We start from the raw sequence: 14,962 nt of genomic DNA on the forward strand, positions 1-14,962 counted from the left end.
ATCTTTTGAATTTTTTTATATTAAATAATTTTGAAATAATATTAGAAAATATTTGATATGATCTTGAAATAGGGTATATGCTTATATAGTTATATAGTGGTGTTAGAATAGAAATAATCTAAAATAATTTTTGGGTTAAAATAGAGAAAATCATATATCTATTTTGGGCTAAGGGTTGGAGTTGCAGCAATCTCACGCAATATCAGATAATAGAAAGAATCTAAAATAGGTTTTTAGGTTGAAATGGAGAAAATCATGTATCCATTTTTGGCCAAGAAGGGTTGGATTTACAGCCGGAAAATTTTCATTACGACACGACTCTCCTCCTTCCGCTCTCGCGATCTGAATTTCGCCGATTTTAGAGGACACCATGGGAATTCCGACAGAAATGAGGGATTTTGAAGATGCAAAGCTGGAGCGATCGAGAAATAGCACACAAGGTAACTCTCTCTCTCTCTCACTCATGCCTAAATATTTTAACAATCCGTTTTTGTTTGTTTGAGAATCTTGTAGCGAAAGATTCGACTCGCCTTTCACGCACTGATTGGCTTCCGAGAAAATTAAGGAAATTTTTGATACGAAGACTGAGATTCTTTTAATTTATGCATTGGATCGTAAATTGAATGAAATTTCTCGCATTTTCAATGAACTATATGAAGCTTCGATATCGATGTGTTAAATTTTCAATTTAATGCCATGTTTCTTGTGCGGATGGTTGGTTGATTATGTGTATGGTGTTTGTATAAACCTGCAGAAGGTCTTATTGCCGGTTCCAAGGCGGCTTTCGTCACAGCTATTGCCACTGCCGTGCCCGTGGTATGCCATCCCTGTTTAAATACGTTTATATTTTAATTTTTTTAATGTTTTTTCTCCCTCACACAATAACCGGCGTACTTTTACTGGTAATTTCGTGTATTTTAGATGACAAGGGATAGGGTTTTTTGACATGATGGTATTGGAAGAAACCAAATTTATTTTATGGTGATATTTAGTTTGTCATATGGATTAGGATTAACATGCTAGAATTCTGCCAAGAGTTTCCTGGATTTACGTTTTTCATTTGTTGAGTGAATTGTGTTCTCTAATCTTTATTTCATTGAGTGGATATTGTCTTGTTGTTATTGGTATTGAACATCTTCATTAACAGTATGCTGTGAGGAGGGTTAATGGGCTAAAATGTCGAGTGAATTTGTTTATCAGATTTCGTTTTACGATTATCTTCCCCTCTCCCTCCTCATGCTTTTGTTCATGATTTTTCCAAATCACGAATCTCTCGTCTGACAGAGTGGTTGGTGTCATGTAAGAATTAGCTGGTGAACCTTTCTTTTTCACTATAGTCGTTCAAACATGTTGATTACGTAGGCTTTTCAATGGAGATCCTGACATCCATCATCTTGTTGTTCATTGTTTTCTGATCCTGAAATCAACAATGCAGCAGCCTCTGCAAACTATTGGATTTTACCATCTGAGCTACCTGCTATGGATCTTATGATGTAGATAAATAAAACTAACATGTTAAAAAGTGTGTCTGCAACTCTGCATATTATTTACTCATACTTTGAAGGCCATAGAGATCAAAAAAAAAACTTGTAGGTTCTCTTGTCAACCGAGAGACTGAGAGAATACTTGTTGATTAGTTTGATATGTTCTTGCCTGCTGAATTTGTGCAATTCCATTTATTTAATGTGTTTCTCTTCTGGACATGCTATTGTCTTCAGATGCTTAGGAGAAACTCAATTATTAATTTTATTTTTCTCTTTTCATATCTAAGTTGGCTGCAGTCCGTTACATTCCTTGGGCAAAGGCGAGTCTCAATCACACTGGTCAGGCGTTGATCATATCCAGTGGTAAGATCAGAAATTACAGGTTTCACTGAACTTATTACTTCCATATAATGTACAAAATCTATTAGTTTTCGTAGATACACATACACGGTTGACCACAGAGGACTGCCTTTTCCATTGAAATAAAAGGAAAACCATTTGGGATTGCATTTGTGACTCTTTCTTTGTTGAACATTTTTGGTTCTTGTTCTCTTAATGAGCTTACATGTAACATCTTCAAGATTGTAACCAGTCTTGAGATGAGATTAATTTGTTCCGCGTAGATAAGTTTTGTATGTTAGATTCGAAGAGAGATGAAATTTTTCGAGCAATAAAATGTATCTTCATCTGCTTCCAGTTTACCCAGAGCCTTAAGGTGCCTAAGTTTTTTAAATTTTATGACTCATCGCTCTTTATTTACTGGTGAACAGTGACGGTAGCTTCCTTCTTCATCACTGCTGACAAAACCATCTTGGAGGGCGCCAAAAGAAATACCCATTATAAAACAACTTGAACGCTCGCCGGGCCTATGCATCACACCAGCTTCACCGAATAATACATGCCTTGTTCTTTGCGAAGATGTTTTAGCTACTTCTTTTGTTTTTTTTTTCCTCCTGCAGTGGAGTGCTGAAACGAATGTTCTGCATGAAGTTAAACTTGTGTGGTCACAGGAAGTCTATAAATCTTATGTGATCATGTTGCTTTAGATTGAAATAAAGAGTTGTTAAATTACTCCATGATCCTCATTTGGATGAAATGATGAATTTGATCGCGTTAATTCTTAACGCAAGTGGGATGTCATAAATTAAAGTTCCATGAGTGTTTTCATTTATCACAATTTATAATATGGGTTCTTACTCAAATTTAACGTGTGTGAATATCATCATGTGTTATCTTTTTGTATAGGGTCTCAACCTAAGTCATAATTGATCTAGGGGTTATAGAGTCTTTCATGTGATCCGGAATAAAAAATAATAAATCAAAGAGAATTTGAAATGGGGAATTAACACAATCTCAAGAAAATTTCATTATGAAAAATATTGTCTAGCTACAAACACGAGTTTCTTCAAGTGATAATTCCATCATTGAGAACTCTACTCGGTAACAATTGCATCACCTCCCGCCAACATCTCCATCATGAGCTTCATAACCCATACATGAGCTCCACCTTGACGCCATGTTAGACACCAGGCACATTTTCCGGTGCACCACTCTATGTCCAGTGCCTCACGAGTCACGACTCTCAGCTCAGCATCCGGCACTACAGAAGCCTGCAGTACCCCTTTATGCTTTGTCTCCTCATATAGAGGAAAACAACTCACCAAACCCGACCAATTCTCACCTAAAACTATCGTGGAAATAATAATTGCCCACTGCTTTGACCCTTTGAGCAAATTTGGTCTACTTTTTCTTTAAGGCGGGTCCCACATAATTTTTTTGTTTCTTCAATTGTCCGGATCACTGCAGCTCCGTTTGACAAACTCAGACAAGAATGGTTAGGATTTGCGCTGCGCTGCGCTGTGCTGTGCTGTGCAGATGCAGGTTAGTGAAAAATGTGCTTGGAAAATTATTTTTTGCACGTGGGCCAGAAATGGGTTAAATTTAAGTTCAAATGTGCTCTTCGTAGAAATTTTCATTTGGACCAGACTTTGGTCCGATAATTTCAGTGGCCTGGCCCAAGCTCATGGAGTCAGAAAAACCTTTCAAGCCCATCCTGAGCCGGCCCATGATCAGCTATACTCCCAGATCCACAGGAAAGACTAAAGACACCGATGGACCATAAATCAAATTCGGGAGTTCGGGAGCGCTACGTATCCCTAACAAATTCAATCATAATATGTAATTAGATAACGTAATAACAAAAGTCAACATAATTAGATAACATAATAATGAAATTCAATGTAATTAGATACCGTAATACTGTTATGACCGGTTACGGACGAAAATGTTATGGATATAAATCATTTTCGAATCAAATTTGATGGACTCAGATTAAGAGGTTTGACTGTCAATTTCAAAGCTCTGGAGTGAATTACATACATACTTGAGAGTCTGTATCAAAATGAGCTCTCAACCTTTCTTACTATCAAAATTCATCACCAATGAACAGGTTTCCACCAAAGCCTCCTGCAAGAAAAGCTCTTGTTTCTATCTGAAACTCATCATATACTGCTGACACATACACACACTATACACATGGTCTATCGACAGGCAGTGAATGCACGAAGGCCTTCACTGGCAATTGTGTTTGGTGACATAACCTGTTTTCCATTTCTCAAAACGTCTTTACAAGAAGAGAACAGTGATTCTCACATTTTCTTGGTGAAAGTAGGGCTGAACAGACACTGCCATGCAAAGTTGAAAGGCAATCGCCAAAAAACACAATATATAAATTGGGAAAGAATACACTATAGGAGATTAAGGAAAAGCAATGCGCACAGACAGTCATTGAACCTAAAGCTCCTTATTAAATAGTAACCACTGTGGGTCTGTAATAAAGAGCTAAGATATATGGGAAAGAACAGTTCACAGTGATCTGATTACAAATCTGTAGAGGATAATGAATAGTTCAATAAAATAGATGAGTAAAAGAGCACCATTATCCAAGAAAAGAACTTAATCTCTGGCTTACAATGGCTCTTACGTTGTTTCACTTGTACTCGAACGACGGGACTGGGGGAGGACTTGTTGAATCAAAGCTCTCCAATACCTCTGTTTTACTTCCACTACTTGAACCAGATTCCTGCTTCTTTCCACCACCAAAAAGTCCTCCAAACCACGAGGAAGATGAAGAAGAAGACGAATCCTGTCCTGAAATCTCAACATTAACCGGAGCCTGACCTTGAAACTGTCCCATTGGATATCCAGGTAAACCAGCCATATCGGGTGCTGGCTCTTCCATCATTGGCAAATTCTGAGGTGCACTCAAAAGCTTGTTCACCATGATACCAATTCCTTCAATCATAGCAAGTAAGACCCCACCAAATACTGCTGACCGGGAAGAAGCAGCAAGTCCCTGGCGCATTGAGAGAAACCCTCCAGTGGCAGCACCAGCTATTATTGAGTTCCATGGATCTTCTTTTTGCCGGACATACACCATTGTACAATCGAATGTGGAAAATAGCCCACCCCACACAGCAAAACTGCCACCTATACGAGGTGCATTCATGCGCACCGCTTGAGTGCCCCCGCTCAAACGTGCACCTTGAGGGGAATTGTAGATAGCCTTAATAAAGTGAAAAGCAGAACCTCCAACAGCACCCATTCCAAATGCACCACCAACATCATCCAGAATACGGTCGGGGCAAGGTTCTCTAGATGTTTCGGGGGTCCCCATGTTTCAAAAATCAAGAATCTAGCACTTGATATATGAAGTTCAAATCTTTGAGATCTCGTTAACTATGGAAATAAACCAAATTCTTTGACAGAACCAACCAATGGAACCATGCAGACACCTGAAAAGCGGAGAGAAAAATGATGCATATCATCTATTTCACAACAATATAAAAATTTGGACTTGGGTATTTTCAGCTGATCCTGGCCACACCCCCCACTCTATGCCTCCATGTTTCATAATTAGTCATGCGAAATTGGTGCCTTATTCAGAACTTCCACAATTTATCTAATTATTAAAGAACCACTATCATCTTATTTCAAACAAAAACAGCATCAGAGGCCAAGAACAAACGAAGTATATTTTAGTCTCAAATATAACTTCCCAACAGTTTTAAAATTGTCGCAATATGTTGATTTCTCATTATATATAACTAACCAACAAAATAATCAACTTCACTGCGTTTTAAAAAGAACATAATCATTCATCCAATTCAATATTTTTTGCAAAAAAAAAAATACAAAATAAAAGCAAAAAAATAGATCATCAATATATCAAAGAGAATAATCCCCAGTGCATGTGATTCTAATTCTATAGCTGATGGATCGAAATTACGACACAAAATCAAAAACCAGTAGAGAACAATAGAAGCTGGAATTCTCAAGAGAAATAGAATCCTAAAATACATCAAAATCATCAAATCAAGAGATAGATCAGATCGATACATGCTCTGTTTGGTAGCCACGAAAGAAGGGGAAACGCAAATGATAAAAGATCACATCCCTCGATTTCTGGGTAATCAATGAAACAGATTCAGAGAAGAAGAGACACACCTGGAAGGAGAGCGCAAACTTGAAAGAAGAACAAAAGCGAGACTAGGGTTTTGCTCGCAGATGCTTTATGGGCGAGATGTATTTCAATGTTTTTGCAAAATGGCCCCTGAATTTTTCATTATTTCACTTTTTCGTGCATGTCCCTTTGACTATTCTTTAAACGGCAATTGCGAAGTAGGGTTGGAATGAGTTGGCTTTATCGATCATTATCAATCAATCGACCCATTATCGATCAATTGATAATCAATCAACAACTAAGGTTGGAATGAGTCGGTTTTATCGATCATTATCGGTCAATTGACCCATTATCGACTAACCGATAATCAATCAACAACTGACCCACATTTTGTTTCCATTATCGACTCATCCTATAGTTAGCTAGACTACTCCACCAGTTTGGTTGTGCAAGTGCCTGTTTTTGCCTCCCGTTCTTTTGGCCTCCAATTAGGGTTATTTAATATATTTGTGGTATCTGACCCTTCAAAAACAGATAGAAAATTTCCAAATATATGTTGGATTTAATGGCAATAAAAGAGGGGGTGAATAGTATTTTTCATAATATTAAATCCAGTGATCATTTTTTATGTCTTTTTAATTTTCACCTTAAACACGGAAGCAATTATTCAAATTCAATCACAAATGTGGACCATTTGAGCCAAGAGCACCAATGTGTGCTTATATGAAGATGAAGGTGAATCGCATCATGCCAAATATTGCACTTGATGTTAATACACTTGAATCACAACAATACAAATGATCAAGCAAAACCAAGAAAATCACTTCAAAAACTCAATATTTGCTATACATACCGAAACGTTGAATATTGAAAGATGGTTATTGGTTCAAGAACATAAAGTGTCCCTCTTTTCTCGGAGTAAAGAAGGGATAGAGAAAATACCTTGAATCTATGTTCGAGATTCAGGCACTATGACACTGAAGTAATCTACACCATACTCTCAGGAAAAACTCAAACGACTTTAACGAAAGGGTACCTATACCCAAAACCGACACAGATGGATAGGTAGAAATGACCTAGACAGTGAACTGGTTAAGGGAACTCATCGAAGCTGTAGGCAAGGCGAGTCTTCATAGACAATTATCATTATTTATAGATCCAAGCATGGATGATCTAACCATGACTAGGATAAAGCTTGGGTGAAACGAAGGGAAAGTCCAAACCGAGTGATGTTGAAGGGTGAAATGTCACTCGAATCGAGAGCTAAACCCTAAATATACAAACCAAAATTTTGAAATTTGTTTCAACACATAAGCTAAAGTTTCATCTCCTTAAAATGACAAGACACTGATAAAAGTCAACTAATTTGAAATATATACATAACATGGTACTTGTATATCAGTTACTTCAAATGTATCCATCAAAAAAAAAAAAGTTACTTCAAATGGCAAGGCTGACAAACCAACAAATTCCCCTCCAGCAAAACAAGCACTAGTACAATCACAGGTCACAATTTCTTACATAGTTGATTGATCTTACATTCTCCACTGCATAATCAAAGTGATGTCTTTTCTTGCTCTCCCTTGTTATCTGAAGACAGCACATTCTCCACATAAGTTACAAATTTAGTTAGGGTTTCCAAAGATTCATGTGTATTTTAATTTATATTGTAAATACTTGAGAACCAAATGTAACCGTAAAAATAAAATTACTAAATACTCACTTCGAAGAGTGGAAAGTTCTGAACTCTTCAACACACGAAGTCTCTTCGCTGTTGACACAAACATTCTGCAAACAAAGTAAAATTATGAATTCAAATTGTGATATCTTAGTGTAACTAAATAACTTTACAACTGTGTTAAGTATCAAGACTATCTCTCATATCAGATTGACATAATCCAACCGAGTGGTATATAAGACGAGTGACACATTTTCTGAATCTAACAACCAATAATGACGGTTCATGAAAAACAAATCCGTTCGGGTGGCCCGTGACCCGGAGCTGACAAGATCTGTAGTGTATTTGGGCTTGGATCTAAGCAACTTTACAACTGTGTTAAGGTTTCAAATTTCCAATCTTGATGTATAAATTGATAACAAATTAACTAGAAGAGAAGAAAAGCTCTTACTGCCATGGTACATCCCCAACAAGTATCCTGTCACCTTCATAATCTTCATAAACTAAAGTGTACTCTCCATTTCTTCCACTCCCTGAACCTGCAATTCCTTTCGATTCATCCGCATCGATTTCATTTCCAGCAGCAGATAAATCTCCTTGAGCTAAGAAAAGGATACCAAAACACTTATCATAAACAACCAGAAAGAAAGAAAAAAATAAGGTGATTAACTACAATAAAAATTCCCCACAAGTTTTGAGAACCTGCAAGGAGACCTCTGAAGAGTTTATCAATGGCAACTGAGAGCTTCTCATAGCTATCGTAGGCTTTCAGATCCACTTTTCTTCCAATTGGAACACCTTCCATATTGATCTTCACAAACAAGTGTTGTTTCTCAGTTCCACCGTCTTTCCCATTTATATTCTCCGCAATTTTCTTTGGTGATTCGGACTCCAGTTTCGACGCGTAGTTGTCTGTGAGTTTCTTCCTGAATGAGCGAACCGGCGGCCAACCCACAATAGGAACAGCTGCAGTTCTGCTTTTTTTGAGCAGAGAAATAACACTTTCATCATCATAAAAAACAATGGAGGACTTTTTTCAACACAAAATTTCTTTATGGCAGCATGATTAGCAGAACCCATCTTTTTTTTCAACTTAAATTCATGTAACAGAGCAAGTGACTGAATCATGATCATCATATCTACCATTTTCTCTCACAAGAAAAAGTAAGAAAGAGAGTAATTTACCTTTTATGAGAACCACTAGCCACAGTCTCTCCATTTGCAGGGAGTGAAGAAGCAGTAGTAGGAGTAGCAGACACTGCAACTGCCTTGTTATCTGAGCACTGCAACTCCACCACTGCAGAGTCACATAATTTTGCAGAATCCAGTCCAATAAAAGACCCCATCTGGGTCATCAATGGATACTGAATATAAGCAGCACTGTTTCTCTCTGTTTTCTCCCCAAGTACCACAGCTTTGGCTCCATTCGTTGTTGTTTTGATGGTGTTGTGATCTCCAGGAGGACCAAGCCTGAGCTCAAGCTTTTTGTCCTCTGATTTCAGCTGATAAAACAACTTGGGATGTTTCTCCATTTCTTTTCTCGGCCAAGAAAATGAAGGAAAATCAATGGAAAGAAAAGAATAGACAAGTCTCCCAAGTTTCCTAGGCAAGAAACAGAGTGTGTGTATATGATGACAAGGATGGGTATTGGGTTTGGTTTCATTGACTTTTGAAGAGGAAAATGGTTCAATTATATTGCGAGGAGGGCCATGAACAGGAGGAGATTACAAGGAGATTGATTCCCTCACAACAAACCTCGCCATAAATGGAAATAGGAGCCTCGCACACGCTATTTACAGAGTGTGGTTTGTGTTTGTGGTCACATACTAGACCGCATGACTCTTTGTCTCTTCAAAATGCACTCTCTTCTAATTATGCCGCCTCTCATTAGGTTTAATTTGGTTTTGAAAATGATAAAAGATCCCACCAGTTGCGATCTCGGTTATCCGAGTTAGATGAATAGGATTCAAGTGAGCTCCACACATTCCACATGACGCACATAAACTCATGTGCGTACAACTCAACAGTTAGGATAACAATTATTGGGATCCCTATCATAACTGATTTGGTTTCATTGCCAATCCAATTACAAGTAATCCTCATTTTCGGACAAAAATTCCTAGAAAGCAAGGTCTCATTTGGTTTAAATGTAGTGCAATGTAATAAGAATCCTTTTACGTGTAATCAGAATACCAAGTTTTGACGGGAATTGTGATTATAAATTTTATAATATATGTTAGGTGTTGGTAATGTGATTTACTAAAAATACAATAAAATTTAAGTTAAATCAAACATCGTCATATAATATAAATACAATTACAATTACTATTAAATTCATTGACTGGCCCTGAATTCTCAGTTGACCTCCTAAAACCCCCTCTCTTTGGTTCCCAATCAAGGTTTTCAATTCAAACGCTCCCCAAACTCCTAAAACCTCCCGAACCCATCAAAGGGGACAAGTTATATAATTTGACTTTATTATCAGGATAATTGAGTTGACTGTTGTTCTTTAGACAATGAAATGCATTTGACTTGGAGAAGTAGCAAACAAGCGCGAATAGTAATCAGTAGCTATATATATATATAGATATATATATCACTCTATGGCTGCCAAGTCTATTAAATGCTCCATCCACTACCAAGTAAACACCACTCGGTATAACACAATTGATAGCTAAAGATCATACCTAAGCATTTCAATTGGTCAACACTCTAGCTCTTTTTATGTATGTCAAATTTCTCTCAAACATACTGACTATTTTAATACGCACATTTTATTCCTGGTAACCGAGAATGACATCATGTAAATGTACTTTTTGGACATTCGATATGGGTCAAACATAGACCGTCAGATCCACACACAACGGTTAATACAAACACCATCCACTTTGCAATCTCCTAGCTAGTTAACTTGGAATGTAAAGAATCTCGCCCGAGAGATTAGGAGATCAATTCTAAACTGACGTAGCTATTTCCAAATAGTTTTTGTTATGTCTTGTCCCAACTAAATTGTCGGGTGACCGTTTGTATATACCTAGTTTGGATCAAGTTTGGGTTTAATGGACTATCCAAAGAGCACGTCTACCAAGTTGTTATTGGTTTAAAAAAGTAAATGATAATAACAAGTTGGGCTTGATAGTTTATATGATAATATAAAGATGGTGACGGGTGATCACAAAATTGTTGTTTGGTGAGTCAATTTGCTGCAAGAATAATTGAGTCGGATTATGGCAAAGGGTATTCTTTTGGAGCATAATAAAAAGGTTGACATTATGTTTCACGCATGCTAGCTTTAGCAATCCGTGTGTAATGGGTGTGTACTGTGTAGTAGTAGTAGTAAGTGAGACCTCTTTAAACCTTAATAAGCAATACTAGTGTTAGTGTGTGTGTGTGTTTGTGCATGTGTTGATAATCATTTTTACTTTGAAATTGCTTTCATATTTATTTATTTATTTAAAAATATTTTAGGAAGAAATGAATGGGATAAGTAGGTAGTACAATGTACATGGACTCAAAAAAAAATTAAAAGGAAAAATTAAAAGAAAAAAAGAAAGTCAAGCTAGGTCATGATAATAAGCATAAAAACAGAACCTTTTTTTGCACTTGATAGCATCTCCAATAATGGCGGACCCCTACATTCCACTGATATAGAATTATAGATATGATGGAATTCGCTGCCTAATTCACTTTTTCGTTTTTTGCTTTCTGCTCTTTTTCATTACTTTGTTGTTTGTTGTTATCATGATTGCATTCCTGCCTCTTCACTGGCCATCTAATCCCTCAGTCACCCTCATTCTCCCACAACTCTCGTATCATGGGGTTAAAACGGTCAAATTTTTGACATAAATTTAACCGATCGATCAATTGTTTATCATTGATTATTTCAATTAGCGATCGGTTGTTTAAAAAAATATTTTTAAAAAAACCGATAATTCAGTTATCGATCGATTTTTTGCTTGCATTTATTCTCCAAACAATACGTCCTTTAATTCCTCCATCGATCTTGGCTTTTAATTTTGGGATAGGGTTTCAATTCTCTCTCAAAAATCATGAATTTTTTTTAAAAGAATACAATATTAAACTTTAGGAGTTGACATTTAATGTTTAGAATTTAGATTTTAGCGTGTAGAATTTAGGGTTTAGAATCTAGGATTTAAAATTTTTTTTTTCAAAATCAACTATATATCCTAATATTATGAATACTAAAATACTCAACAACACATTTTAATTCATGATTTAACATATTTTTGGGGGAGAATTAGAACTAACATTGGAGCCCCTTATCCCTTCAATTTTGCTACAAAGTGGACCCGACTTTCAACTGAACATAAGGACCATACGGTTAGTCAGCCCAAAAATGTTATTGAAAGCCCACTAAGGATCATGGGCTTAAAGGCCCAAGTCCTCCACTCCGCCTGAAAACAATCGGAGGTCAAATGTGAGTCATATCATATACTAAAAAGTGTTACAAACTTGCCATTGAAACTGGGTCGATTCAAAAACCCTACATTTCACCATTTCAGTGATAAGAAGATTCAGCTTTCTAGATATATATTGCATGCAGATTGCACACACACACACACATATCATACATGGCTTTTAAGACGTAAATTCTGCATAATTCTTCGACTTTTTGATTCAAAACAATGATGGGCTAGACGTTATTTCAAGCATCCTAAGCAAGTTCTGCTTGTCTTACCGTCAGACATATTAGCAGATGACATATATTAATGAATATGTTTTACTCCGACAGAAGAAAAATATTCACAGATTTAAGGATCAATAGGAAATTTATCAGTTCGTCTAAGGCCGGACAAAGCTGTAAAAGTAATCTGGATCAAGATCAATTAAAGACTTATACAAAGCGAGGTGATAAATTTCTGCAACTCCGATCCCCACATCCCATAAACCAGAAGGAAATGGTTGTAGAAACAGTGGTAGCTTAACCACAGTCGCTATCATCAACTTAACCCTTCATCAGATAACGATATATTGGTTCCTGGAAACACAGGAAAGCAAGCCAGCACTCAGATTCAGACAGCAACCCTTTCTACGAATTTTGAAGTACCTGCGTTGTATAGTATTTCTTGTACAAAACAGCGTGGGCTCAGTTATTCCTGAAGATCGATTAGTGTATCTATTCTACATGTTAATCTCAACTCTCAAGTACGATCTGCTGTTTTCTATCAGCTTTGAAACGAACATCTGTCTGAGACTTTTTGAGCTTGGGTGAAGCTTAGCTTCTTACAATCATGCTGAGGTAGCAATATTTTCAAGTCTGATGGTGGTAATTTTCATAGAAAGCAGCAGTTGCAGCAAAATTACATGAACCGTAGGGTGTAGTTAAGCTTAAGGACATGAATATAAATTCACAAGTCTTATTTTTATATGGCTCCACTCTAAATTAAGAAATTGTTGGTTGATTAATTAATTAATTAAACTATGCTAATAGCAATTATTTCACAGACGACCACAAATTGAGGGTGTCCACGTGATCTTGTGGAATCTTTTTTGGCCATCTGCTTCCCATGGATCCAGCCAGCATTATTGATTAATTGTTAAGCTTAATTAGTTTGGCAGCATTAATCATGTCAAATATATTCTGCCATTTACTATACAAATAATCGGAGGCTACAGTATATTAAGCATAAAAAACTTATCTCTACGTCATGATCATTCTTTTCGGTGTCAGGCAATTTTTTTCTCGAATTGTTGATGCTGATACTTATTCGTATACTCCTTCTGAAATCATTATCTTTCATCTTCAACACTTCTTCAATAAAATCGATCTTAATTGGTGTATGTTTTTTAATAAGGCCTGGGTGTGAGGTCGCCACCGTTCACAAGGATTGCTTGGTCAGAGCAATACACATCTCACCAGTTGATCGACAGGAATAGCCACCTAGCAATGGCCTGAACCGGGTAATTTTGATCCATTAATTTGATTTCAACAACAAATGACCCTTGGTCACAACAATGGGCCTTGATCTTTGGGATGTAAATATATGATATTGTCATCTACAATAACGATATTAAGTTAATTACAGTGAAGTAGTATAATTTTATTGCTTTGATTTCGATTGATTGATCACTTAGGTTATTTCCTTATATTAAATTATATATTATATTTCATGAAAGGACATAGTAATCCTTTAGCGGATTGTTCCATATGTTTGGATATATATATATAAATTGCGTACGAAACCAACGTCTGCCGTTCACAGACAAGGATATATATATATAGATATATCCTTGTCTGTGAACGGCAGACGTTGTATATATATATATATATATATATCCTTGTCTGTGAACGGCAGACGTTGGTTTCGTAAGCAATTTCTCTTAGCGGTGCATATATGTATCCTTTAACCATTCTATTGGACTTATTATTATTGCCAACCTTGAAATGGAGCGAAGTTCGCAGAGCAAGTGGGAAGGCAAGGTTTCCTCCAAGTCAACGGAAGCAACGGCCGATCAAATATGGTCTCTTTACAAGGACTTCTTCAATCTGCACAAATATTTCCCCAAGCTCGCATCCTGCTATGGCATCCACGGTAGTAACGGTGAGCCTGGTTGCATCCGATATTGTGACAGTTTCTCGATTTCTTTGTCATCCGACGACGTCGGCCTCAACGAGCGACCAATTAGCTGGGCTAAGGAGAGATTGATAGCTGTTGATGATGTAGAACGCACCTTAAGTTATGAGATAATTGAAAGCAATATCGGTTTCAATTCGTACGTTGCGACGGTCAAGATTGTTCAAGGGGATGAAGTTGGGTGTGTGATTGAGTTCTTGTTCACCGTTGATCCAGTGGAAGGGTGTGAATTTGAAGACTTAGTGAACATGTATAAATTGGCGCTGCAGTCAATTATCCAAAAAATGGAGGAATCAATTGCAATTACTAAAAACTTTTAAACCAGCCGTATGTAGTGTTGCGTTTGCATGCCTTGCACTTGTTGTCTTTAGTTTCTATGCCCTCTGCCTGCTTTGTTTTAGATAGTTTTTATGTAGTTACTGTCTTGGTTCTTGGGTCCTGTCCCATTGCATCCAACCTTGTTCTAGGCCATCTCATAAGATGCCCTATTGTTTTTTTTTGTCTTCTTTGGTTTAATATATTATGGGTTATCAAAAAAAATGTAGTGTTGCGTTTGGAATCTTTTCTTTTTATGGTTTTTTTATGGGAGAATCTTTTTGTTAGTTGTCCTTGTAATTGTTGTTCAATTTCAATTCCATTATTAACATCATTTGTGAATTGTGGTTATCGTTGCTTTCGAATTTGATATCTAAATATAGGGGTGACAAAAAATCATGGATTTCGAGTCGGTTTTGGGTCTGAC

The 14,962-nt window shown here is 36.8% G+C and overlaps 4 protein-coding genes across 6 annotated transcripts; 2 read left to right on the forward strand and 2 right to left on the reverse strand.

The window, feature by feature from the left end:
* Positions 1–173: 173 nt before the first annotated feature.
* LOC119992966 (early nodulin-93-like) lies at positions 174–2,560 on the forward strand. The gene is made up of 4 exons (XM_038839818.1): positions 174–440; positions 755–816; positions 1,772–1,847; positions 2,255–2,560. Exons 1-4 carry the CDS (start codon positions 371–373, stop codon positions 2,335–2,337), a joined length of 291 nt encoding a protein of 96 aa, XP_038695746.1. The 5' UTR covers positions 174–370; the 3' UTR covers positions 2,338–2,560.
* Positions 2,561–4,176: 1,616 nt separating this feature from the next.
* On the reverse strand, positions 4,177–6,082 carry LOC119993683 (mitochondrial import inner membrane translocase subunit TIM17-2-like). 2 transcript variants are annotated; one of them, XM_038840892.1, is made up of 3 exons: positions 5,991–6,082; positions 4,438–5,278; positions 4,177–4,403 (listed from the first exon to the last, which is right to left on the reverse strand). In XM_038840892.1, exon 2 carries the CDS (start codon positions 5,158–5,160, stop codon positions 4,474–4,476), a length of 687 nt encoding a protein of 228 aa, XP_038696820.1. In that variant the 5' UTR covers positions 5,161–5,278; positions 5,991–6,082; the 3' UTR covers positions 4,177–4,403; positions 4,438–4,473. The 2 variants fall into 2 exon arrangements, with proteins under 2 accessions (XP_038696820.1, XP_038696819.1); XM_038840891.1 differs by having other exon boundaries at positions 4,177–5,278.
* Positions 6,083–7,283: 1,201 nt separating this feature from the next.
* LOC119993738 (auxin-responsive protein IAA2-like) lies at positions 7,284–9,448 on the reverse strand. 2 transcript variants are annotated; one of them, XM_038840959.1, is made up of 5 exons: positions 8,810–9,448; positions 8,327–8,598; positions 8,076–8,226; positions 7,670–7,734; positions 7,284–7,536 (listed from the first exon to the last, which is right to left on the reverse strand). In XM_038840959.1, the coding sequence occupies exons 1-5, from the start codon at positions 9,154–9,156 to the stop codon at positions 7,502–7,504; spliced, it is 870 nt and encodes a 289-aa protein (XP_038696887.1). In that variant the 5' UTR covers positions 9,157–9,448; the 3' UTR covers positions 7,284–7,501. The 2 variants fall into 2 exon arrangements, with proteins under 2 accessions (XP_038696887.1, XP_038696886.1); XM_038840958.1 differs by having other exon boundaries at positions 8,327–8,601.
* Positions 9,449–13,982: 4,534 nt separating this feature from the next.
* LOC119992602 (lachrymatory-factor synthase-like) lies at positions 13,983–14,828 on the forward strand. Its single transcript, XM_038839377.1, has one exon. It carries the CDS (start codon positions 14,031–14,033, stop codon positions 14,538–14,540), a length of 510 nt encoding a protein of 169 aa, XP_038695305.1. The 5' UTR covers positions 13,983–14,030; the 3' UTR covers positions 14,541–14,828.
* The last annotated feature ends 134 nt before the right edge of the window (positions 14,829–14,962 follow it).

This window comes from Tripterygium wilfordii, chromosome 23, assembly GCF_013401445.1.
Source record: "Tripterygium wilfordii isolate XIE 37 chromosome 23, ASM1340144v1, whole genome shotgun sequence".
Taxonomy (NCBI): Eukaryota; Viridiplantae; Streptophyta; class Magnoliopsida; order Celastrales; family Celastraceae; genus Tripterygium; species Tripterygium wilfordii.